General features: G+C 38.6%; 1 protein-coding gene across 1 annotated transcript in view; it reads right to left on the bottom strand.

Annotated features, from left to right (window-relative positions):
* The window catches only part of BRWD3 (bromodomain and WD repeat domain containing 3), a 164,250-nt gene that overhangs the window by 103,402 nt on the left and 34,971 nt on the right, over positions 1-25,877 (bottom strand). Inside the window, exons 7-8 of the mRNA XM_021080763.1 lie at positions 3,615-3,775; positions 1,545-1,766 (exon numbers count right to left, since the gene is read on the bottom strand). Of these exons, the coding sequence (XP_020936422.1) occupies positions 1,545-1,766; positions 3,615-3,775 (383 nt within the window). The remainder of the gene's footprint in view (positions 1-1,544; positions 1,767-3,614; positions 3,776-25,877) is intronic.

Raw genomic sequence — 25,877 nt, forward strand, 5'->3', positions numbered from 1 at the left:
GAAAGCTTTGGTAGGAGCAGATCTGAGGAAGCAAGATAGGAGTCAATTTTGAAAATGTTGAGTCTGAGATACCTTGTAGACATTCATATGATGACACTAAGTGGATAGTGGAATGTACAAGTATGGAGCTAAAAGATAACCCCAAGATGGAAATTTAAGCTTAGAGTCATCAGCCTACAGATGAAATTTAAAGCCATGAAACTTAATGATATCACTAAGGGAAAGAATGTTATAAAGAGATACATATGCAAACAAACAAAAAAGAAAGCGATCCCTGGATCTCTTTCATGCAAACAAACTAAGACAGAAACCAACAAATGAAGCTATGAAGGAGCCGAACAGTATCATTAACATTTTCAGTATGAACAAATACTCATATGGTTTTATGTTCTATGAGACTATGTCCACATTCCAGAAATAATCTGTCAGGGTGGTGGGAACACACGTAGCCGGTAATATCCCAAAACAAAATTCAAAAAATAATTTCAACTAATAAAAATTTCACGTAAAATTTTTCAAATTCAATACACATTGAATCCAATTCTTGTTATCGCCTCATGAATAGGTGATTATTATTTAAATAACACATAAAAAGTTGACTGGCAACTTAAAGAACAAAGAAAAGGGAGTAATTATCTCATCCATCAAAGTGGCTTCCTTGACCAAAACAAAAGACAGTTTCAAAAGGATTCCTGTATTCTGCTCTCAACACAAAGAGAGTAAAGTCCTAAGAAGTCTCAAGGATTTTCACTACCAACATCTGGTAAAAACACTATATAGACAAGTATTTAAAAGAAGTAATATGGGGAGTTCCTGTTGTGGCTCAGTGGTTAACGAACCCGACTAGGAACCATGAGGTTGCTTGCGGATTCGATCCCTGGCCTCGCTCAGTGGGTTAAGGATCCGGTGTTGCCATGAGCTGTGGTGTGGGTTGCAGATGCAGCTCGGATCCCGAGATGCTGTGGCTCTGGCGTAGGCCGGCGTCTACAGCCTATTCAACCCCTAGCCTGGGAACCTCCATATGCCGTGCTGCGGCCCTCAAAAGAAAAAAAAAAAAAAAAAAAGAAGTCAATAGGTTGTATGTCAAACATCAAGTTGAAATACAAAATAGCTGAAGAATAACAATTTCCCTAACATTAAACCACACTAAATCTGACCTGACCAACATCTTGAAATTAACACAAAGTATGCCAATATTCAAGTTAGAACCTATTTATACCTTCTCTAAAAAGTATTAGTGTTGTTCCTTAAGGCAATTACAAGTCTTTTCCCTTCTTCACAAATACGAATGAGATAAATACAGTGACATACATTGACTATGAAAAAAACTTTTCAACGACCTTTTTACTTATTTCTAAATGGAACAGATTTATATGAAAAGGGAACTTTAAAACATACCTGTCTGCAAGGTAGCGACAAAGCCCTTAAGAGATCAACATTTTTATGTTGTCATTCTTTATATTATTCATAGAATGTAACACAAAAAACCAAGATGATTCTCATCCTTATTACATGTATTACAGGTATCTTTTCTTTTTTTTTACCTGTATGGAAGTAATAGAAGCTGAATGTCCCTGAAGGACTGCAACTGGCGCACAAGTTCGAAGACACCACACTCTTACAACCTTATCACAGCTGCCTGCGGCAATAAGAGTGTTTTCATAGTTAACAGCCATGTCAGAAATTTCAGCAGAGTGCCCTCGAAGTGTAGCAAGGAGGCGTCCATCATCCGTTGCCCAAATTTTCACCAAGCAGTCATCTGAGCCCTATAGTAATACGAAAGGACAGAAGATTTAAAATGAAGCAGAAATTCACCGCCTCCTCCCCCCTCAAAAAATACACAAAAAGACAAAGTGAGGATTTTATTAAGTTATTTCTAAGCCTTTACTTTGTGGTCTCTTTTCTTCATATAAAATAGATCTAGTAGCATATATAAAAGATACCCAAATGATGGCACCAACAAAGTATTATCCAAAATTATAATGGCATATGTAAAGAACTCAAAACTACTACCAATTCTGACAACTCAAAATATTTTAACTCATTTTTAAGTGATTTGGCATTAAGTATCTCTGCTATTATTTCTCTTTTCTTTCCTTACACCTGACAGGCTTTTTTCTTAATTGCTTGAATATATTTTTCTCTACAGATACTTAAAACTTTAACCTTAAGTCTACATGTATTTCTCAGTGAACATGAAGCTTTGTTAGTAATCTCTGGTGAAAATATTAGGTTGAACTTACTACTGGGAATTTCAAGAGCTTTAAAATAATAAAAAGCAATTCTACTCTGTTAGATAAGCTATTTAATAATTATCTGTTTATAACAAGATGAAAATAATCATTATCATCAACATCCATTTAGTTAAGATGAATTCCGGAGTCATAAAAACATCAGTGGAAGAGTCTGTAATGAACTGCAAGAAGCTGAGCTTCTCAAAATACAAATCACTTCCTTTGTTGTAACATAGGCATTTAAAAAGAAGATTAGGAGTTCCCGTCATCGATAAGTGGTTAACGAATCCGACTAGGAACCATGAGCTTGTGGGTTCGATCCCTGGCCTCGCTCAGTGGGTTAAGGATCTGGCATTGCCATGAGCTGTAGTGTAGGTTGCAGAAGTGGCTCGGATCCCATGTTACTGTGGCTATGGCATACGCAGGCCAGCGGCTACAGCTCTGATTAGATCCCTAGCCTGGGAACCTCCATATGCTGTGGGTGTGGCCCTAGAAAATATAAAAAGACAAAAAAAAATTTTAAAAAGAAAAAGAAAATTATGCCATTACTTCTATTTAAATTGGTACTGAAGAAATGAGACTAAACCTTTACTTGGAAATATCAGTGTGCTACAATTTTGTACTCAGAAGCACAAAATATGCTCTGGTTAATAAAAATTCAATTTTAAATATAATTAGTTCTGAATTCAAAGAAAGATATATACAATAACTATAATCTTCATTACTGTGTAGTTCAACTACTCAACATGAGGATGACGTAATCATTAATTAACCAGAATTGACACTAATTACTCTACGAGACAAATGAAAAATGCATTTTTTTTAACTTTTTAGGTCGGCACCCACAGCATGTAGAGGTTCCCAGGCTAGGGGTCTAATCAGAGCTGTAGCCGCTGGCCTACACCACAGCCACAGCAACACAGGATCCAAGCTGCGTCTACAACCTGCACCACACCTCACGGCAACACTGGATCCTTAATGCACTGAGAGAGGCCAGGGATCAAACCAGAATGATACCAGTCAGATTCATTTCCACTGAGCCATGGTGGGAACTCCTGGAAAATGCATTTTAATAAATTTTGCTAAAATGGAATGAAATCAAATTGAGTAAAGTTGTTTCACATAAATTAACCACCTCTAGAATATATAAGACCTTCTGAAGATTTAATTTTTAATTAAATTTCACAAATAATAGAGGTCATTATATTTCATCCATTTACTTATATAGAAAGAAGAAAGATTTTCAATTTCTACTCATCTTTGTATTCATGTGTCTAAAAAGGATGAACTGCTTACAAAGCATTAAGTCAAAGCAATGAAGCCTAGCTTCAATTGTTATAAATCTCTAACATGCTACAGTATCATAAATTTTAAACTCACTGTAAAAATTCTTCTCCCACTTCTGTCAAATGCTACACAGTAGACAGATGACAAGTGTCCCAGAATTCTCTTATGCATCTTAATGTGCTGGTAAGCAGATGAAGGGAAAATATGGCTGAAGCGACTACATCCGGTTAATTGCCTGGCAGAAGTGATATTCACTGGAAAACATAAAACAGGAGATTCACTTCTTAAAGCCTAAAAGTGAAACCTACAATTAGCATGAAGTTAAATCATGAATATTAAGATGAAACAAAATAAGGTACACAGACCATAGCAATTCTGCACTGTGAGAAGTCTAAAATTCCATTACATATTTCATGATTTTATGAACTCAAGTTCACCACCACAAAGCACTAAGAATAAACTTCTTTGAAATCCCAGAAGTCTGATTTTGTGTTTGCCTTACTATGGTTTCTTAAGTCCACTTCCACTTTGCCTTTCTTGGTATACTACAGTCAAAGACACTGTAACTAAATATATAGGTAAATCTGACTATAACTTGAAAGAATTTTAGAATAAAGACTGTATTTAGTTAGGTATAAAACATCTTAAAAATCTTATAAGGCATTTCATAAACTCCTGTCCTACTTTTTCACACCCATCAACCCCATAAACAGCCCCTAAAAATTCAAGAGTAATACAAGAGATCTATCAGGAAAAAGAGAAAGGAAGCTATGATACCACATAGGTTTTCAGTAACAATCCTTTCTAGGCTTGTTTATAGATTCTCTCCTTTTGGTTTCAGAAACTACAGACGTTCCCTCTAATTATCAATGGGTTTTTGAGGCTTCATCTTCTATGATGTCATCTTAGATTTCTGTCTCCTTTTTTTGTTTCTTTTGTATTCTTAATTTTCTTAAAAAGCAGCCAGAATAAAACATAAATCTCCACAATTCTCCTCTAAATACCACCTAGATTCTACTCACTTCCATAAAATGAAGATCTCGTTCCCCATGTAAGGATACACAAGCACCTACTTACTCTGTGAAATTCCTCCAGTCTTCCCTTTTACACTGAAAATACTTAACATCCCACATATTATGTACTAATCAAATCACAGGAGCCTTATTACTTATTAGTTCAAAGTACCCTTCAGGTGAGGCAAAATTTTACCACACTGCATAAATAATATCTATAAATAATGGAACTAAATTGAAAATCAGTAACAGAAAGATCTATAGAAAAACTGCTATTTTTTGGAAACAAAATAACACGCTTCTGGGGAGTTCCCGTCGTGGCGCAGTGGTTAACGAATCCGACTAGGAACCATGAGGTTGTGGGTTTGATCCCTGGCCTTGCTCACTGGGTTGAGGATCCGGCGTTGCCGTGAGCTGTGGCGTGGGTTGCAGACGCGGCTCGGAGCCCAAGTTGCTGTGGCTCTGGCGTAGGCCAGTGGCTATAGCTCCAATTAGACCCCTAGCCTGGGAACCTCCATATGCCGCGGGAGAGGCCCTAGAAAAAGCAAAAAGACCAAAAAAAAAAAAAAAAACAAACAAACAAAAAAAAAACCATGCTTCTGGGGGTTCTCTTGTGGTGCAGCAGGTTGGGGATCTGGTGTTGTAACTGCAGTACTGTGGTGGCTTGGGTCACTGCTGTGGCGTGAGTTTTGTCCCTGGCCCAGGAATTTCTACGCACTGTGGGCACAGCCAAAGGGGTGAAAAAACACGCTTCTAAATAACTCATGGGTCAAAGAAGAAACAAAAAAGAAATCAGAAAGCTCTTAGAACTTAAAGTGAAAATATATCAGTCTTTGTTGGAAGCCTCCAGAACTGTGAGATAATAAATATCTGTTGTTTAAGCCACTCCCCCCAAAAAATAATAGTGTTATGTTGAAGCAAGGCAAAATTACAGCAAGAATTGAGTTGCAGCTAGATAATTACAGTTAGAAACATGCCACAATCAAAAATAAGAAACCTTTCAACATCTCAATCTTAAGAGCAATGAAGTCTTTTTTTAGGCAAAGGTCCATTTACTAGCTACTTTAGACTGAAAAAAAAAATGAATTATGAATAACAAAATCCAATTTTGAATGCAAATCATAAGAACACATTAAAGATCTGAGTATTTATGTAAAGATGATGAGTAAATAATGGGAAACCCATAAGCACCAGTATTAGGTAAAAGGATTTCTTTTTGGCAATTGCTTTTTCCATCCCAATCTCTAGAAATTTCCAAAACTCTAAGATGGGAAACACAGACACCATAACTTTTAGACTTTAGTAATCTTTCTTCTCCAGTCAAACATTTCTTACTGCTCTGATTTCCTTGAAATAATCAACCACTACTTCTCCTTTGCCTTTTTATATTCATACTTTGTTAAGTAAGGAGAGGAAAAGGTGGGTTACTTTAAGGAAAGATTTCTCAACCTTGGAATTATTGACCTTTGGAACTTTGGGACTAATGATTCTTTGTTGTGGGGGACTCTCTGTCTATTGCTGGATGTTTAGCAGAATCTTGCTTCTACCCACTAGATGCTGTTAACACCCCACCACCACCAACTCATGACAAACAAAAATATTCCCAGATACTGCCAAACATCTCCTGGGGAAAAAACTGCCCCTAGTTGAAAACCATTTTGAAGTTTAGAAACAAACAGACAAAAAACAACGTGAAGAAAAAAAAAGAAAAGCAGAAATGGAGAATCAGAATTATAGAATATATGATGGACTATTCTGTAAAAATTAATAAATAAAATATGAAAACTTCATCAGCATGGAGCAATTTAGGAATTACAAAGCAAAAAATATAATGTATGAACTGGTAAGTCTATGATGTGATTTAAATTATGTAAAAAAGCATAGATGTATTAAGACTAGTAAGAAAAAAGAGAAATGAAATCAATTCCTTTGTGATAAAAATATAGGTAGATTTTTAAATATTCTCTGAACACTGTTTTAACAATACATTTTTATTATAAATTTAAGTTTTCTATTACGTTCTGGTCTTCACTAACAGCTATTCAAAAAAAAAAAAACTCCAATATAAGGTATACTGCAAACTTGACAGTAGGATTATCAAATATTCATTTTGTAATGTCAAGAGGCCATAGGCTCTATATAGTAAGGAGTTCTGTGAACACTCTTTTGCATGTATTCTTCATTTAGCCACTATTTTTCAATACTGATGCTTTCTGATTTACTTACATCTCTAAAGAGCCCTTTATCAGGAACATTTTCTAAAAATGGTAATGGCTGATGACTAAAGATACAAATAAAAAGAGTTCACTTATGAATAATCCTTGAGTATTTTACTAGAAAAAAGTGGATCTCATTTTCTGGCATAAATATTATATAGCTCCTCCGGGGGAGAGGGATGCTCAAAGTACATATTCCTTTCCTCAAGAGTAATAATAAAATAAAGGGACACACACACAATTATCATCATGCCGTATTTAAACATCTTTATCAAGATTACTATGAAAGGAGTTCCCATCGTGGCACAATGGTTAATGAAACCGACTAGGAACCATGAGGTTGCAGGTTTGATCCCTGGCATTTCTCAGTGGGTTAAGGATCCGGCGTTACCACGAGCTGTGGTGTAGGTCACAGACACGGCTCGGATCCCACGTTGCTGTGGCTCTGGCGTAGGCCAGAGTCTACAGCTCTGATTCGACCCCTAGCCTGGGAACATCCATGTGCTGCGGAAGCAGCCATAGAAAAGACAAAAACAAAACAAACAAACAAACAAAAGATTACTATGAAAAATATGTTCCAATAAAGTGAACAAATTCTTAGAAATGTACAATCTCCTAAGACTGAACCAAAATGAAACAAAATATGGACACCATCAGTAACTAGTGTTACCAACAGTAAGAGGAAAGGACAGTGGGGAAGATAGAGGTAGAGGATTAATAGGTACTAACTACTATATATAAAATGAAAAAGCTACAGGATGTATTATACAGCATGGGGAAATACAGCCATTATACTATAATATCTATAAATGGAGTATAATCTATAAAAACTTTAAATCACTGTTGTACAGTCAAAACTAATATTGTAAACAAACCATACCTCAATTGAAAAATAAATAAATAAAAATAAAGCAGTCAGGAGTTCCCGTCGTGGCGCAGTGGTTAACGAATCCGACTAGGAACCATGAGGTTGCGGGTTCGGTCCCTGCCCTTGCTCAGTGGGTTAACGATCCGGCGTTGCCGTGAGCTGTGGTGTAGGTTGCAGACGCGGCTCAGATCCCGCATTGCTGTGGCTCTGGCGTAGGCCGGTGGCTACAGCTCTGATTCAACCCCTGGCCTGGGAACCTCCATATGCCGCGGGAGCGGCCCAAGAAATAGCAACAACAACAACAACAACAACAACAAAAGACAAAAGACAAAAAGACAAAAAAAAAAAAATAAAGCAGTCAGAGATGGGATTAAGATGGAAGAGTAGAAGGGCTGGAGCTCACCTTCTCTCATAAAAGCAACAAAATTACAACCAGGCTGTAAAACCTTCAACCAAATAGACTCTGTAAACTATCAAAAAAGATATCCTACTCCGGAAAACAAAGGAGGCCACATCAAGATGGTAAGAGAGTTGATTATGTGATATAAGCAATCCCATAACCACTGGGTGGACAGCTCACAGACTGGAGGGCAACTATATCACAAAGACTCACCTATGCGAGTGAGAGTTCTGAGCCCCAGGTCAGGTCCCCACACCTGAGGATCTGGAATTGGGAGAAGGAGCCCACAGAGCATCTGACATTGAAGGTCAGTGGGGATTGTGTGCAGGAGCTCCACGGGACTGGAAGAAATGGAGACCCCATTCTAAAAAGGCGCACACAGGCTTTCATGTGCACTGGGTCCCAGGGTAAAGCAGAGACTCCATAGGAATCTGAGTTGGACCTAACGGCAGTTCTAGGAGGATCTCCTGGGAAAACAGGGGTGAATGGGGCTTGGTGTGGAAGAAGAACATTGGAAGCAACGGTCCTCTAGAGGTGGCCATTTGGGAAACATCTGGCCCTACTCATAAAGACTAAAAAGTTCCAGGCCAAACAATAATATGGGTGGGATCACAGCCCCAACCATCAGCAAAAAGGCTGCCTAAAGACCCCTCCAGGCACACTGATAGGCTCTGATTTCACCCAAAGACAAAGACCCAACCAATAGAGGGATAAAAATCAGCTCCACCTACCAGTGGGCAGGCAACAGTCCCTCCCATCAGGAAGCCTACAGCAAGCCCCCATTCCAACTTCAGCCACAAGAGGGGCAGACCTCAGAAGCAAGAGAGGCTACAACTCTATTGTCTGAAAAAGGTGACCACGCCAAAAATCTATACAAAATAAAAACACAGAGAATTATGACTCAGACAAGGGAAGAAGAAAAAAAAACATAAAACAGCAAAGTGATCTAGATATTAACAACCTCCAGGAAAAAGACTTTAGACTGATGATAGTGAAGAAGATTCAAGGCATTGGAAATAAACTAGAGGCATAGACTGATAAATTATAAGAAACACTGGGCAAAGAAATACAATATTTAAGGATTAAGCAAGCAGAGATGCAAAATGCAATAACTGAAATAAAAAATTCATTAGAAGCAAACAACAGCAGAATACAGTAGGCAGAAGAACGAATAAATGAGATGGAGGACAGACTAGTGGAAATCACTGATGCAGAACAGGAAAGAGAAAAAAGGTTGAAAGGAAATCAAGACAATCTAAGAGAACTCTGGGACAATGTTAAACACAACAACATTGGTATTATAGGGGTACCAGAAGGAGAAGACAGAAAGGGCCAGAAAAAGTATTTCACGAGATAACAGCTGAAAACTTCCCTAACATGGGAAAGAATCACTCACTCAAATACAGGAAGCACAATGAGTCCATATAAAATAAATCCAAGGAGGAACACCCCAAGGCACATTAATCAAACTGACCAAAATTAAAGACAAAGAGAAAATACTGAAAGCAGCTAGGGAAAAGAAACTAGTAACATACAAGGGTACCCAAATAAGGTTATTAGCAGATTTTTCAGCAGAAACTCTGCAGGCCAGAAGGGAGTGGCACAATATACTATAAGTGATGAAAGGAAAAAACTTCCAACCAAATTACTCTACCCAGCAAGGCTCTCATTCAGATTTGAAGGAGAAATCAAAAGCTTTAACAGACAAGCAAAAGCTAAGAGAATTCAGCACCACTAAATCAGCTTTACAACAAATACTAAAGGAACTTCTCTAGGTGGAAAAGAAAAGACCACAACTAGAAGCAAAAATATTACAAACGACAAGGCTCACCAGTAAAGGGATACATATAGCAAAGGTAGGAAATCATCCACACACAAATATGCTACCAACATCAGAAACCATGAGGAGAGTGTAAATGCAGAACACTGGAGGTGCACTTGCAATTAAGAGGCCAACATCTTAAAACAATCTTGTATATTTATAGACTCCTATATCAAAACTTCAGGGTAGCTACAAACCAAAAATCTACAATAGATACACAAACAAATAAGAAAGGGCAATCCAACCAAATACAACACGAAAGATAGACATCAAACCACAAGAGAAGAGAACAAGAGAAGGGAAGAAGAAAACCAACAAAAACAAATCCAAAACAGTTAATAAAATGGCGGTAAAAACATACATATCAATAATTACCTTAAATGTAAATGGACTAAATGCCCCAACCAAAAGACAGAGACCAGTTGACTGGATCCAAAAGAAGACCCATATATATGCTATTTTCAAGAGACCCACTTTAGTTCTAGAGACACATACAAACTGAAAGTGATAGGATGGAAGAAATCATTCCATGCAAACAGGAATCAAAAGAAAGCTGGAGTAGCAATACTCATATCAGATAAAATAGACCTTAAAATAAATAATATTATAAAAGACAAAAGAAGGACATTACATAATAATCAAAGGATCAACCCAAGAAGATATAAAAATTGTAAATACATATGCACCCAACATAGAATCACCTGAAAATATAAAGCAACTGCTAACAACCTTAAAAGGAGAAATTGACAATAACACAATAATAGAGGGGGAATTTAACACCCCACTTACAACAATAGACAGATCATCCAGAGAGAAAATCAACAAAAAACACAGGCCTTATGAGAATTCCCATCGTGGCTCAGAGGAAACAAATCTGACTAGAATCCATGAGGACACAGATTTGATCCCTGGCCTTGCTCAGTGGGTTAAGGATCTGGCATTGCCATGAGCTGTGGTGTAGGTCACAGACGTGGCTTGGATCCTATGATGCTGTGGTTGTGGTGTAGGCCAGTGGCTACAGCTTCATTTTGACCACTAGCCTGGGAACCTCCATATGCCTTGGGGTGGCCCCCACCCCAAAAAAAGTAAAACACAGGCCTTAAATGATGCGTGAGACCAGAAGATCAGACAATCTTAAAGTTAGCAGAAACTAAGAAACTAAGATCAGAGCAGAAATAAATGAAATAGAAATGAAGAAAACCATAGAAAAGATCAATGATACTAAAAGCTGGTTTTTTGAGGGAGGAGGATCAAGATGGCAGAGGAGTAACACATGGTGCTCATCTTCTCCCACAAACACATCAAAAAAACAAATCTACATGTAGAAAAAATTGCACAAAACATCTACTGAATGCTGGCATAACTTAAACCTCAAAAACGGGCCAGAAACCCTCCACATAACTGGGTAGAACAAAAGTAAAAAAGAGAGAGAGAGAGAGAAAAAATGAATCAAGATGGGACTAGCACCCTGATAGGTAGCTATGAAAGAGAAAAGGAACGCACACCCTGGGAAGACACCTAACCAAAAGGGAGATCAGCTGAGAGGGAGGCATGTCGAAGTCACAGAGAAAGCTCAGCAGCTGGACTGAGGAGGGCAAAGCAGAGCGAGAGCAGCACAGATCATCTGCATCAGAGCTCTGACCACCACAGCCTGAGATGCTTAGGTGGGGGCTGGGCACTGAGACTCAAGCTCCAGAGGTCAGTTCCAAGGAGAAAACTAGGGTTGGCTGTATTGAGATAGCCTGAGGGGTTAGGGAGTGGTATGCCACAAGCTACGGAGCAGAAGGAGGTCTGGGCCTCAGAAGCAATGCACCATTGTTGGGGCGGGTGAGAGGAGGAGGGGTGGACCACCATAGGAATCTCTTTCCCCGGGCACACTTCAACTCTCAGAGGGCAGGGTGCCTCTGGCACAGGGTATGGGTGGTGAGAGGCTACTTGCTCAGGCTACGGGAGACCCGATGCCTCTTGTTCAGGCTATAGGTGACCGGGTACCTGTTGTGTGAGCTAAGGGCAGAGGGAGGCTAATCATAACTCGGCACCTCTTGCATGATCTATGAATGTCAGGGACAAACTACAGCTGTCATCTCAGAAACCAGAGGGAGACGTGGCTGGCCACCAATAGGGGTCTGTGAACAGGCTCCACATATAAACCCAGTAACCTCAGAGGTTGGCAAAAAAGGGCACTGCAACTGACCAACACCCGTTGTTGCTATTACTCCCCTGGGAACACACCTGCCCTGCTGCTGTCACTGCCAAAGGCTCAAGCAGCACCCACACATGCCTGATCACTGTCACTTCCCAGGACCCTGCAACTAGGAGCAGCCTGTGCAGCACCTCCTGAGTGGGCAAAGTGGAATGGAGTGTGTCATGCATGGTCTACAGGTGCGGGGGCAAACCACTGCAGGTATCTCTGACTCCAGAGGTGGCCATGGCCCACCACCACTAGGGATCCATGAACAGGCACCACTTGCGGCCCCAATAAATTCAGAGGGCACCACAGAGGAGGGCATTATGACCAAACAACACCTGTTGCTGCTCTCACATCCCCTGGGAACTCAGATATCTTGCCATTACCACTGTGAAATGCTCCAGGCACTGCCTAAATCTGCCTGAGGCTTATTATCACTCCCCAGGGCCCAGCAACTAGGAATAACCTGCACCACCTTCCTGTAGGTCCTTGCTACTACCAAGAGCCCAGCAACCAGGCACTACTACCCATGCCCATGGAAACACACTCAGCATCCTATCAAGAAGATATACTGTTCACACCGAACAAAGAGACAGAAAATATCCACTCTCATGCCAAAAATAAATAGTAACACCCCACAAAATACAAAGGGGCACTCTTGCATAGAAATAGCCCTCCAAGATTACAACAGTTGGTTTCCCTAAACTCACAGAAAAAGAAAATGTGAGCGAAATGAAAAAGCCTAGGAAAAGACAACCCACAGATTGGGAGGAAACATTTGCAAATGAAGCTACTGAGAAGGGATTAACCTCCAAAATTTATAAACACCTTCTGCAGCTCAATACAAAAAAAAAAAAAAAGCATCAAAAAATGAGCAGAAGATCCAAACGGACAATTCTCCAAAGAAGACATACAGATGGCCAAAAAACACATGAAAAGATGTTCAACATCACTCATTTTTAGAGAAATGCAAATCAAAACCACTATGAAGTACCACCTTACATCAGCCTGAATGGTCATCATCAATAAATGCTAGAGAGGGTGTGGAGAAAAGGGAAGCCTCATACACTGTTGGTGCGAATGTAAATTGGTGCAACCACAGTGGAAAACAGTATGGAAATTCCTCAGAAAACTCAAACTAGAATTACCATTTGATCCAGCAATCCCACTCCTGGGCATCTATCCAGGGAAAACCATGACTCAAAAAGATACATGTACCCCAATGTTCATTGCAGCACTATATATGATAGCCAAGACACGGAAGCAACCTAAATGTCCATAGACAGAGGAGTGGATCTGGAAGATGTGGTACATGTACACAATAGACTATTACTCAGCCATTAAAAGGAATGAAATAATGGCATTTGCAGCAAGATGGATGGACCTAGAAATTACCATGCTAAGTGAAGTTAGACAGTGAGACACCAACATCATATGCTATCACTTAGATGTGGAATCTAAAAAAAAGGATACAGTGAATTTCTCTGCAGAACAGACAATGACTCACAGATTTTGAAAAACATGGAGACCAGGTGTAGGGTGGGGAGCAGGATGGGCTGGGGTTTGGGGATGAAAAAAGTATAAAATTGGGTTGTGATGACTGTTGTACAACTATAAATGTAAAATTCATTGAGTTAAAAAAAAGTCAAAAATAAAATTTAAAAAGTATCTATATCAAATGTACTACTTATGTATCATTTCTTCTATTGTATGCACAATGCAAGATTAGAAATGAGCAATTTAAATTTTCACCCTAACAAAGCAGAATGAAGTATTAATGAGAAAGAACTACAAATAAATAAGAAAAAATTCCCAAGTCCTATACCAATATATCCACTATTCATTACTGCATTCTCAATATTAAGCCTTCTAATAAAATCTACAGTATTTCAAAAATGTGTAATAAGTTTTAGTATGTATAATTAGCTTGATTACTTCAGTATTTCAAAAACGCTATAAAGAGTAAATGTTACCTCAGACTCTATTTACTGAGGAATTTAGCTCTCAAAGTTACAAAAGTAAGGGAGCTCCTATCATGGCTCAGCAGAAAGGAATCTGACTAGTATCCATGAGGATGCAGGTCCAATCCCTGGCCTTGTTCAGTGGGCTAAGGATCTGGCATTGCCATGAGCTGTTGTGTAGGTTGCAGACACGGCTTGGATCTGGCATTGCTGTGGCTGTGGTGCAGGCCAGCAGCTACAGCTCCAATTTGACCCCTAGCCTGGGAACCTCCATATGCCCCAGGTGCAGCCTTAAAAAGACCAAAAAAAAAAAAAAAATCAAAATTACAAAAGTGAAATGACAATACAACTCTCAAAATGCTGGTTAGAATAGGGCATCAATGAACTTTTTTTTTTTTTTTTTTTTTTTTGCTTTTTAGGGCCACAGCTGCAGCATATGGAAGTTCCCAAGCTAGGGGTTGAATAGGAGTTGCAGATGCTGGCCTATGCCAAGCCACAGCAAATCAGGATCCAAGCCAAGTCTGAGACCTACACAGCTCATGGCAACACCAGATCCTTAACCCACTAAGCAAGGCCAGAGACCGAACCCACATCCTCATGGATTCTAATCAGGTTTCAGCTGGGCCAAAAGGGGAACTCCAGTCAACATAATTTTAGAACAAAATGCCTGCTTCTCCATTCAGTGTTGTTTTGGATTTGGCAACCTTTGAAGAATAGTACTCTTTAAGTATTACACCTTTCTATCTGGGAAGCTGAGATGGTTATAATCAACTTTGAACAATCAACTAGACAGCATTTTGTCTTGAGCAGTACTTTGAACATGACAACTCTGTCCTGAAATATTTTAAGAACTTTGCTTTTGAGAGAAATATCCTTGACGTCACAATAATTTCTTTGTATTTAGCAATGTTGACAAATTCAACTAGCAGATAAATTAGTCAAATATATGTGTGTGTATACAATGTATTTAAATACAAAATATTATATTCAGAATCCACTGTCTCCTAAATTTTTTTTTATATTTTGTAAGATAAGCTTCCAAATTGTTCTTGAAAAAATATATACAAACTAACTCAAGAAGAAACCAAAATGCTTAAAGATTCAGGTAATAACAGGCTAAGAATTATTTGTGTATTTTACCAATTCATTAAGTAACAGAGATTAATAAACAGCTATAAATGGAATAATCATCTTCTTTAAAACATATATGTTGACTACCTACTATGAGCTAAGCGCCAATACAGACACTCGAAATACAACTTAGGAACAAGATCCCCATCCTTTTGCAATTTATATTATTCCACTGGGCAAAAGCTTTATTATTTACTCAATTGCAAGAATGAATAAAATACTTTAGTGGAGAAAGTTATCTATCTACAGAAATATACATAGCCCTCAAAATGTGTTTTTCTAATAAGCTCTGCAAGTAACTGTGTCAATTTTGGGAACTACCAATTCTAGTCTAACTTTCTTCCCCACAAAGTTATCTTTTCTATAAAATATCTGGTAGATGGCCATTCAGCCTCTGCCTATACACTTCTAGTAAAGCAAAAATTGTCATTTCTCAAAAATGAACAATTTATATGTTGAGCTGCTCAAATTTTTGAAGACTCTACCTTTGAGTTCAATTTCTTTTCTGTAATTTCCACAGTATCATATAGGTTCAGTCCTTGGGGGCTACACTAAAAAAAAAGTCAAATCTCTTTGTTATATAGTAAGCCACAAAATAAAGATAGATATCATTTTTATCTTAAGCCTTCTCTTAACACGTGAGGTTCCCTCTACATTACTCCCTGCCATAATTTATAAACACCTCTCTTTCCTACCATCCCCTATAAGAAAAACACTTTCACCAAAAACACTACTGTGGCTGCTTTTTTTCTGGGAAGTTTCTAGATCATCAATGTTTGAGCCTCTTTAAACAATAAAGACTGAGCAAATCATCCCAGTGGTCCGATCAGGACAGAGTACAATGGATTATTTCCAGTTACACTTCTATAAATGGAATTTTTTAAAATACAATTTAAGATTACAATAACTGGAGTTCCCGTGGTGGCGCAGTGGTTAATGAATCCGACTAGGAACCATGAGGTTGCGGGTTCGGTCCCTGCCCTTGCTCAGTGGGTTAAGGATCCGGCGTTGCCGTGAGCTGTGGTGTAGGTTGCAGACGCGGCTCAGATCCTGCGTTGCTGTGGCTCTGGCGTAGGCCAGTGACTACAGCTCCGATTGGACCCCTAGCCTGGGAACCTCCATATGCCGCAGGAGCGGCCCAAGAAATAGCAAAAAAAAAAAGACAAAAAATAAAGATTACAATAACTACATTAGTTTTCTAAAACAGCTACCATATACTATTAGTCACATTAAAGAAGAAATAAAGTGGGTTTGACATTTTTTCTGTATCATCTCCTTCTTTTCCAAAAGTATACAAACTACCTATTAAGTAAGCCTGTCTAATATTTTCATGGAGATAAAGCTAAGTTGACCAGTCAATAATTTCTAGATCTATTCTTTGTTCCCTTTTATATGCTTGTCCACTGGGTCACTTCCAATCTTCTTGTCTACTCTGATTTCACAAAGAATACTTGCCAGTGAAAACTATTTCAGTATACCAGACATTATTCATTTGGGCCTCTTAAAGCATCTGAGTACTCATGTATCTTGGGTTTTCTTTTCTTTTAACCTTGCTTGTTCTATCCTTTACAGTTTAGACATCAATTTCTTTGACAGAGAATACTAAAGCAAAATATGACTGTTCTTAGCACTTATATTTTAGCTATGAATTTATTCCATAGATTTAACAAATCTATAGTTTCATTCCCCATGTGGAACTTTAAAGGTGTTTGTGGAGGGGGGGTATTCCTATATGAGTAGAACCATATGAAAGTGCTGAAATTCAACTATATTCTAAAAATAGAAATAGTAATTTTATTTTTTGAAATTTTTATTATGGTTGGTTTATAATGTTCTGTCAGTTTCTGCTATACAGGAAAATGACCCAGTTATAAATATATATACTTCCTTCTTCTCATATTATCTTCTATCGTGTTTTATGATAGAAGATAATATGAGATTGGATATAGTTCCCTGTCCTATACAGCATATAGTAGTAGTAATTTTAAATGGTTCAACATAATAGCTAAGTTGGAGCAGAGAGTAATGGGGGGACATTATTAGTTTGAGCTAGATATCATGCTCTTCTACCTCTCCATTAGGAAATCATCATCTATACTGTCCAGTCTGTAATATAATCCCGTATTTCCTTTTATCTCCATTTATATCCAATCTCATATTTTTAATAAGAAATCAATACCTTTCTATGTATTTTATATAGTTTCTTTTTTCTTGTTTTTTTGCCATTTTCTAGGGCCGCTTCCATGGCATATGGAGGTTCCCAGGCTAGGGGTCTAATCGGAGCCGCCGGCCTACACCAGAGCCACAGCAACATGGGGTCCAAACCGTGTCTGCAACCTAAACAACAGCTCATGGCAACGCCAGATCCTTAACCCACTGATCAAGGCCAGGGATCAAACCCACAACCTCATAGTTCCTAGTCAGATTCACTAACCACTGCGCCACGACGGGAACTCCAAGTTTATTGTTTTTAATGGCTGCATAGTATTACACGGCATGAATATGCCAAATTTATTTAACCACATCATTATTGATAGACAAGTTGTTTCAAATTTTTGCTATTATATAATTGCTTCAATGTATATCCTTGTACATCTATCATTGTACCCCTGTATATTTCTTTTTTTTAAAGATTTTTATCTTTTCCATTGTAGTTGTTTAAAATGTTCTGTCAATTTCTATTGTACAGCAAAGTGAACCAGTCATATATATTTACATACTTTTTGTCACATTATCTTCTATCATGTTCCATCCAAGTGACTAGATATAGTTACCTGTGCTATACAGCAGGATTATGCTAGTCTTTTCATCACTGTCCTTTCCATTAGTGACCCATCGTGTCATTTTATAGGAAAAAATTTTAAAACTACCAATAACCTGTAAAATTCTAGTGTTAGAAAAAAACAGTGTATATTTTAAAACATTTGTTGAGTGTAGCACAAGATTTACTATTAATGATCTTTTTTCGGAACCTGCCCATGGCATGTAGAAGTTCCCAGGCCAGGGACAGAACCTTAGCCACAGCAGCAAACCCAAGTCACTGCAGTGACAATGCCAAATGCTTAACCTGCTTGCCACAAAAGAACTCCGAGATGTTTTTGCTTTTTAGGAATACCTTTGGCAAGTTCCCAGGCTAGGGGTTGAATCCGAGCTGCAGCTGTAGGCCTACACCACAGCCACAGCCAACACCAGATATGAGCCACATGCTCATGGATACTAGTCCTGTTTATAACCCACTAAGCCACAACTACCAAGATCAGTACTATTTATTATTTGGACTTCAAAAGTTAGTGCTAGACCCTCAAATATTAAATGGTGATAAAAAACCAAAAATCAATAACAAGAACACTTGGTGGTCCAGCATGTTAGGGCTCTGGAGTTATCACTTCTGTGCTTGGGTCACAGCTGTAATGCAGGTTCAATCCCTGGCTCGGAAACATCTGCAAAAGGATCAATCAATCCAAGAAGTAGATATAACAATTGTAAATATGCATCCACCCAACATAGGTTCACCTCAATAGAATGAGGCAACTGCAAACAACCTTAAAAGGAGAAAACGACAATAACAAGAATAGCAAGGGACTTTAACACCCCACTTACAGCAATGGACAGATCATCCAGACAGAAAATCAATAAGGAAACACAGGCTCTGAATGAAGCATTAGACCAGATGGACTTAAAGGATATTTATAAGACATTCCATTCAAAAGAATACACATTCTTCTCAAGTGCACACAGAACATTCTCTAGGATTGATCCGCGTTGGCCACATTCTGGCCACAAATCAAGCCTCGGTAACTTTAAGGAAAGTGAAATCATATCAAGCATCTTTTCCGACCACAATGCTATATGACTGGAAATCAGCAACAAGAACAAAACTGCAGGAAAAAAACATGGAGACTAAACAACGTGCTACTAAACAACCAATGGATCACTGATGAAATCGAAGAAGAAATTCAGAATAACTAGCAGCAAATGACAACAAAGATAGAACACTCCATGATTTCCCGTCGTGGCTCAGTGGTTAACAAATCAGACTAGGAACCATGAGGTTGCGGGTTCGATCCCTGGCCTTGCCATGATCCGGCGTTGCCATGAGCTGTGGTGTAGGTCACAGAGACGGCTCGGATCCCGTGCTGCTGTGGCTCTGGCGTAGGCCAGTGGCTACAGCTACGATTCGACCCCTAGCCTGGGAAACTCCATATGCCATGGGAGTGGCCCAAGAAATGGCAAAAAGACCAAAAAAAAAAAAAAAAAAAAAAAAAGATACAACACTCCAAAACCTATGTTATGCAGCAAAAGCAGTTCTAAGAGGAAGGTTTACAGCAATACAAGTATACTTTAGGAAACAAAAAGGAGCTCAAATAAACAACCTAACTTTACATCTAAAGCAGCTAGAGAGAGAACAGACAAGAATCAAAGTTAGCAGAAGGAAAGAAATCATAAAGATCAGAGAAGAAATAAATGAAATAGAAACAAAGGAAACCATAGGAAAAAAATCAATGAAACTAAAAGCTGGTTCTTTGAAAAGATCAACAACATTGATAAACCCTTAGCCATACTTATCAAGAAAAAAAGAGAGAAGACTCAAATCAATAAAATTAGAAATGAAAAAGAAGAAGCAACAAGGGACATCACAGAAATAAAAGGGTCATAAAAAAATACTACATACAGCTATATGCCAATAAAAAGGAAAACCTAGAAGAAACAGACAAATTCTTAGAGCTACAATCTTCCAAGCCTAAACCAAGACGAAATAGAAAAGATGAATGAACCAATCACAAATACTGAAAATGAAACTGTGATTAAAAAACTTCCAACATGAAGTTCCCATCGTGGTGCAGTGGAAATGAATCCTACTAGGAACCATGAGGTTTAGGGTTCGATCCCTGGCCTCGCTCAGTGGGTTAATGATCCAGCATTGCCGTGAGCTGTGGTGCAATTTGCATATGCGGCTCAGATCTGGCATTGCTGTGGCTCTAGCATAGGCCAGCAGCTGTAGCTCCAATTCGACCCCTAGCCTGGGAACCACCATATGCCACAGGTGCAGTCCTCAAAAGACAAAAGCCAAAAGAAAAAAAAAAAAAAAACCAACTTCCAACAAACAAAAGTCCAGGACCAGATGGCTTCACAGGCGAATTCTATCCAACATTTAGAAAAGAGCTAACACCTATCCTTCTGAAACTATTCCAAAAAATTGGAGAGGAAGGGACACTCCCAAACTCATTCTATGACGTCACCATCACTCTGATACAAAAGCCAAACAAAGATACCCAAAAAAAGAAAATTACAGGCCAATTTCACTGATAAACATAGACGCAAAAATCCTCAACAAAATACTAGCGTACTGCATCCAACAGTACATTAAAAGGATTGGACATAATGATCAAGTGTGATTTATCCCAGGGATGCAAGGACTCTTCAATATCCACAAATCCATCAGGGTGATACACCACATTAACAAACTGAAGAAGAAAAACCATATGATCCTCTCAATAGATGCGGAAAAAGCCTTTGACAAAATCCAACACCCATTTCTGATAAAAACCCTTCAGAAAGTGGGCACAGAGGGAATCTACCTCAACATAATAAAGGCCATATATGACAAACCCGCAGCCAACATCATTCTCAATGGTGAAAAGCTGAAAGAATTCCTGCTGAGATCAGGAACAAGACAAGGATGTCTACTCTCACCACTACTCTTCAAGATAGTTCTGGAAGTCCTAGCCACAGCAATCAGAGAAGTAAAAGAAATAAAAGGAATCCAAATTGGACAGGAAGAAGTAAAACTATCATTATTTGCAGATGACATGATACTATACCTAGAGAATCCTAAAGACTACCAGAAAACTGTTAGAGCTCATCAATGCATTTGGTAAAGTCACAGGATACAAAATTAATACACAGAAATTGACGGCATTTCTATATACTAACAACAAAAAATCAGAAAGAGAAATTATGGAAACAATCCCATTTACCATCACATCAAAAAGATTAAAATATTTAGGAATAAGCCTACTGAAAGAGACAAAAGACCTATACTCTGAAAACTATAATAGACACTGCAGAAAGAAATCAAAGATTACACAAACAGATGGAAAGACATACCATGCTCTTGGATTGGAAGAGTCAATATTATCAAAATGACTATACTACCCAAGGTGATCTACAGATTCAATGCAATCCCCATCAAATTACCAAGGACATTTTTCACGGAACTAGAACAAAATATTTTAAGTTTGTTTAGGAGTTCATGTCCTGGTGCAGCAGAAATGAATCTGACTAGGAACCATGAGGTTGCGGGTTCGATCCCAGGCATCGCTTCAGTGGTTTAAGGATCTGGTGTTGCCATGAGCTGTGGTGTAGGTCTCAGAAACAGCTCAGATCATGAGTTGCTGTGACTCTGGGGTAGGCCTGCAGCTATAGCTCCGATTGGACCCCTAGCCTGGGAACTTCCATATGCCATTGGTGCAGCCCTAAAAAGCAAAAAATAAAAATAAAAATAAAAATAAAATTTGTTTGGAAGCACAAAAACCCAGAATAGCCAAAGCATCCTAAGAAAGAAAAATGGAGCTGGAAGAATAAGGCTGTCTGACTTCGGACTATACTACAAAGCTATAGTCATCAAAACAGTATGGCACTGACACAAAGACAGAAATATAGATCAGGGGAACAGGATAGTAAGCCCAGAATTAAACCCACGCACCTAATCTATGACAAAAGAGGCAAGAATACATAATGGAGAAAAAACAGTCACTTCAACAAGTGGTGCTGGGAAAACTGGACGGCTACATGTAGAGGAGTGAAATTAGAACACTTCCTAGCACCATATACAACAATAAACTCAAAATGGATTAAAGACCTAAATATAAGACCAGAACTCTTAGACGAAAACGTTAGCCACACATTCTCCAACATAAACGACAGCAATATCTTCTAATATCCACCTCCTAGAGTAATGACAATAAAAACAAGAATAAACAAATGAGACTTAATTAAACTTAAAAGTTTCTCCACAGCAAAGGAAACCCTAAACGAAACAAAAAGACAACCCACACAATGGGAGAAAATATTTGCAAATGAATCAACTGACAAGGGATTAACCTCCAAAATTTATAAACACCTTCTGCAGCTCAATTCAAAAAAAAAAAAAAAAAGCATCAAAAAATGAGCAGAAGATCCAAACGGACAATTCTCCAAAGAAGACATTCAGATGGCCAAAAAACACATGAAAAGATGTTCAACATCACTCATTTTTAGAGAAATGCAAATCAAAACCACTATGAGGTACAACCTAACACCAGCCAGAATGGCCGTCATCCAAAAGGCTACAAACAATAAGTGCTGGAGAGGGTGTGGAGAAAAAGGAACCCTAGTACACTGTTGGTGGGATGGTAAATTGGTGCAACCACAGTGGAAAACAGTATGGAAATTCCTCAGAAAACTCAAACTAGAATTACCATTTGACCCAGCAATCCCACTCCTGGGCATCTATCCAGAGAAAACCATGACTCGAAAAGACACAAGTACTCCAATATTCATTGCAGCACTATATACAATAGCTAAGACATGGAAACAAATTAAATGTCCATCGACAAAGGAGTGGATAAAGAAGATATAGTACATATACACAATGGAATATTAGCAACTAAAAGGAAAGAAGTAATGGCATTTTTAGCAACATGGATGGACCTAGAAATTATCGTGCTGAGTGAAATCAATCAGACAGTGAGACACCAACATCAAATGGAATCTAAAAAAAGGACACAATGAACTTCTTGGCAGAACAGATACTGACTCACAGACTTTGAAAACCTTATGGTTTCCAAATGAGACAGGTTTGGGGGTTAGGGGATGCACTGAGGGTTTTGGATGGAAATGCTATAAAACTGGATTGTGATGATCATTGTACAACTATATATGTAACAAAATTCATTAAAAATAAATAAATAAAAGCCCATATTCATTTTGAAAAATATATATATATTTATATAACTGAGGAGTTCCCGTCATGGTGCAGTGGAAATGAATCTGACTAGGAACCATGAGGTTACAGGTTCGATCATTGGCTTCATTCAGTGGGTTAAGCATCTGACATTGCTGCGAGTTGTGGTGACCTTCTGTGGTCACAGACGTGGCTTGGATCCTGCTCTGCCGTGGCTGTGGTGTAGGCTGGCAGCTGTAGCTCTGATTGGACCCCTAGCCTGGGAACCTCCATATGCCACAGGTACAGCCCTAAAAATCAAAAATAAAAATAAAAAATAAAATAAAATAAAACTGAGCTTTGTGTTCTTTAATTCTAGATATAGGAAAAGCAAGAGATAGGAAAAACAGTTGCATTCCGCATAAGAAAATGTAAACCTGCCATTTATGACAATATGGATGAATTTGTTAGATATGATAAGTGAAATAAACCAGATAGAGAAGAATAAATACTGCCTTATTTCATTTATAGGTAGAATCTTTTTTTAAAATTTGAATTCATAGTAACAATAAGTAGAATGGTAGTTGCCAAATGTGAGAAAGATGGGGAAGATACTGTTAAAGTAGTACAAACATTCAGTTTTAATTTACTAATAAAGTAGATTTTTTTTTTATTTTGAGGGCCACACCCAGGGCATATGGAGGTTCCCAGGCTAGGGGTCGAGTCGGCCTACACCACAGCCACAGCAACGTGGGATGAGCTGCGTCTGCAACCTACACCACTGCTCACAGCAATGCCAGATCCTTAATCCACTGAGCAAGGCTGGGGATCAAACCCACAAACCATGGCTACTAGTTTGACTTGTTTCTGCTGCACCACAACGGGAACTCCAAGAAAGTAGATCTTAAGTGTTCTCATCACACACAAAAAATGTTAACATGAGAAGTTCCCACTGTGGCACAGTGGGTTAAGAATCGACTGCAGGAGTTCCCATTGTAGCTCAGGAGAAATGAACCTAACTAGTATTCATGAGGTTGCGGGTCCGACCCCTGGCTTCACTCAGTGGGTTAAGGATCCAGAGTTGCTGCAAGCTGTGGTATAGGTCGCAGACACAGTTCAGATCTGGCATTACTGTGGCTGTAGCATAGGCTGGCAGCTGCAGCTCTGATTCAACCCCTAGCCAGGAAACTTCTGTATGCAGCAGGTGCTGCCCTTTAAAAAACAAAGCTAGGGCTGCTGCAGAGGTGTAAGTGTGATACCTGGCCCCTCACAGTGTGTTAAAGGATCTAGTGTTGCCCCAGCTTCGACTTGGTTTCAGTCTCTGCCTCATGAACTTCAATATGTCATGGATGTGGCCATTAAGAAAAAAAAAAGTAGTAACATAATAGGTAATAGACATGTTAATTTTTTTTTATTTTCCCACTGTACCGCAAGGGGATCAAGTTATCCTTACATGTATACATTACAATTGCATTTTTTCCCCACCCTAATTTTTTTTTTTTTTGACACGCTCACCGTATATGAAGTTCCCAGGCCAGGTATTGAGCCTGCGCCACAGAGGCAACCCAAGTGGCTGCTGTAACAACACTGGGTCCTTTACCCCTTGTGCCACAAAAGAACTCCATGGACATGTCAATTGTTTACTGTTGGAATCATTTCACATCAGAGACATATATCAAAACATCACATTGTACAACTTAAATGTACCCAATTTGTATCTGTCAAAAATAAAAAGGAAAAAATGCAAACCTCCAGTAGTGACGATTCTGAGAGGCTAATCACCATTTCTAGATCCTAGAAAGTAGTCTACAAGCAACCATGTTTTGCCTTTCTCTCTTTGAACTTGAGTCTATTGTAGAATTGTGCTAGAGCTTGAAAGGACCTTAAAGATTAATTTTTAATCCAACCACTCATCTTACATATAAATAAACTATGATCCAGGTTGGAGAAGCAAGTTTTCCAAAGACATACAGGTGATAATTAACAGAGTAGGCAGATGCTTGAAACTTGCATCCAATCTTCTTTTACTTCTATCATAGCTGCCTCTCAGTGCTTTATGTTTAAATATATCAGCAATGGTTTGCCTCCTATCAAATAAAATATACTGATGGGTCTAAAGCAGTGAACTTACCCCCCTGTTTTTGGGTACCAAGTCACTATTCAATACAAAAGAGTAAACTATGAGGACATGTATTGGAGGGGCAAGGAGAACAGAGCAAAGGACATATACACTAGTAATCCTATGGGAAAAATCAGTGAGCCAGGCAAGTAGCTCAAAAGGTGTTGACAGACTGAATTTTTACTTTACCAATTCCCCCTATTTTGGCAGAATGGTATAGTGAAAAGGCACACAGCATTGAGAAAAGAATAAGTAGCCTAGGAGTTTCCTTGTGGTACAATGAGTTAAGGATCCAGTGTTGTCATTGCAACAGCTCAGGTTGCTGCTGTGGCATGGGTTTGATCCCTGGCCCAGGAACATCCACATGCCACAGATGCAGCCAAAAAAATAAGTAAAATAAATAAAGAACAGGTGACGTAGCTCCTTCCTTAACTGTAAAAATCTATAAAACAGGCCTAATACCACCTAACTTGAAAATTAAGTGCTGTGAATTTTGTAGAATGTCTAGCCCAGTAGGCTTAGTTTCCATGAAGCTTATTTCCTATTATTCTTCCCTTTCCTTTCCTCTCTGGAATCCTGATGCTCTCACATTCCAAAATGGGTAGGGTGGAGGGAAGGGGAGAAGTTTGGTATTAGGCCAGGCACTATGCTAAGCACTCTATATTTTTAATTTACCTATAACCCTATGAAGTGAGTACTATTAATACCCTATGT

The sequence above is a fragment of the Sus scrofa genome, chromosome X (genome assembly GCF_000003025.6).
Source record: "Sus scrofa isolate TJ Tabasco breed Duroc chromosome X, Sscrofa11.1, whole genome shotgun sequence".
NCBI classification, from domain to species: domain Eukaryota; kingdom Metazoa; phylum Chordata; class Mammalia; order Artiodactyla; family Suidae; genus Sus; species Sus scrofa.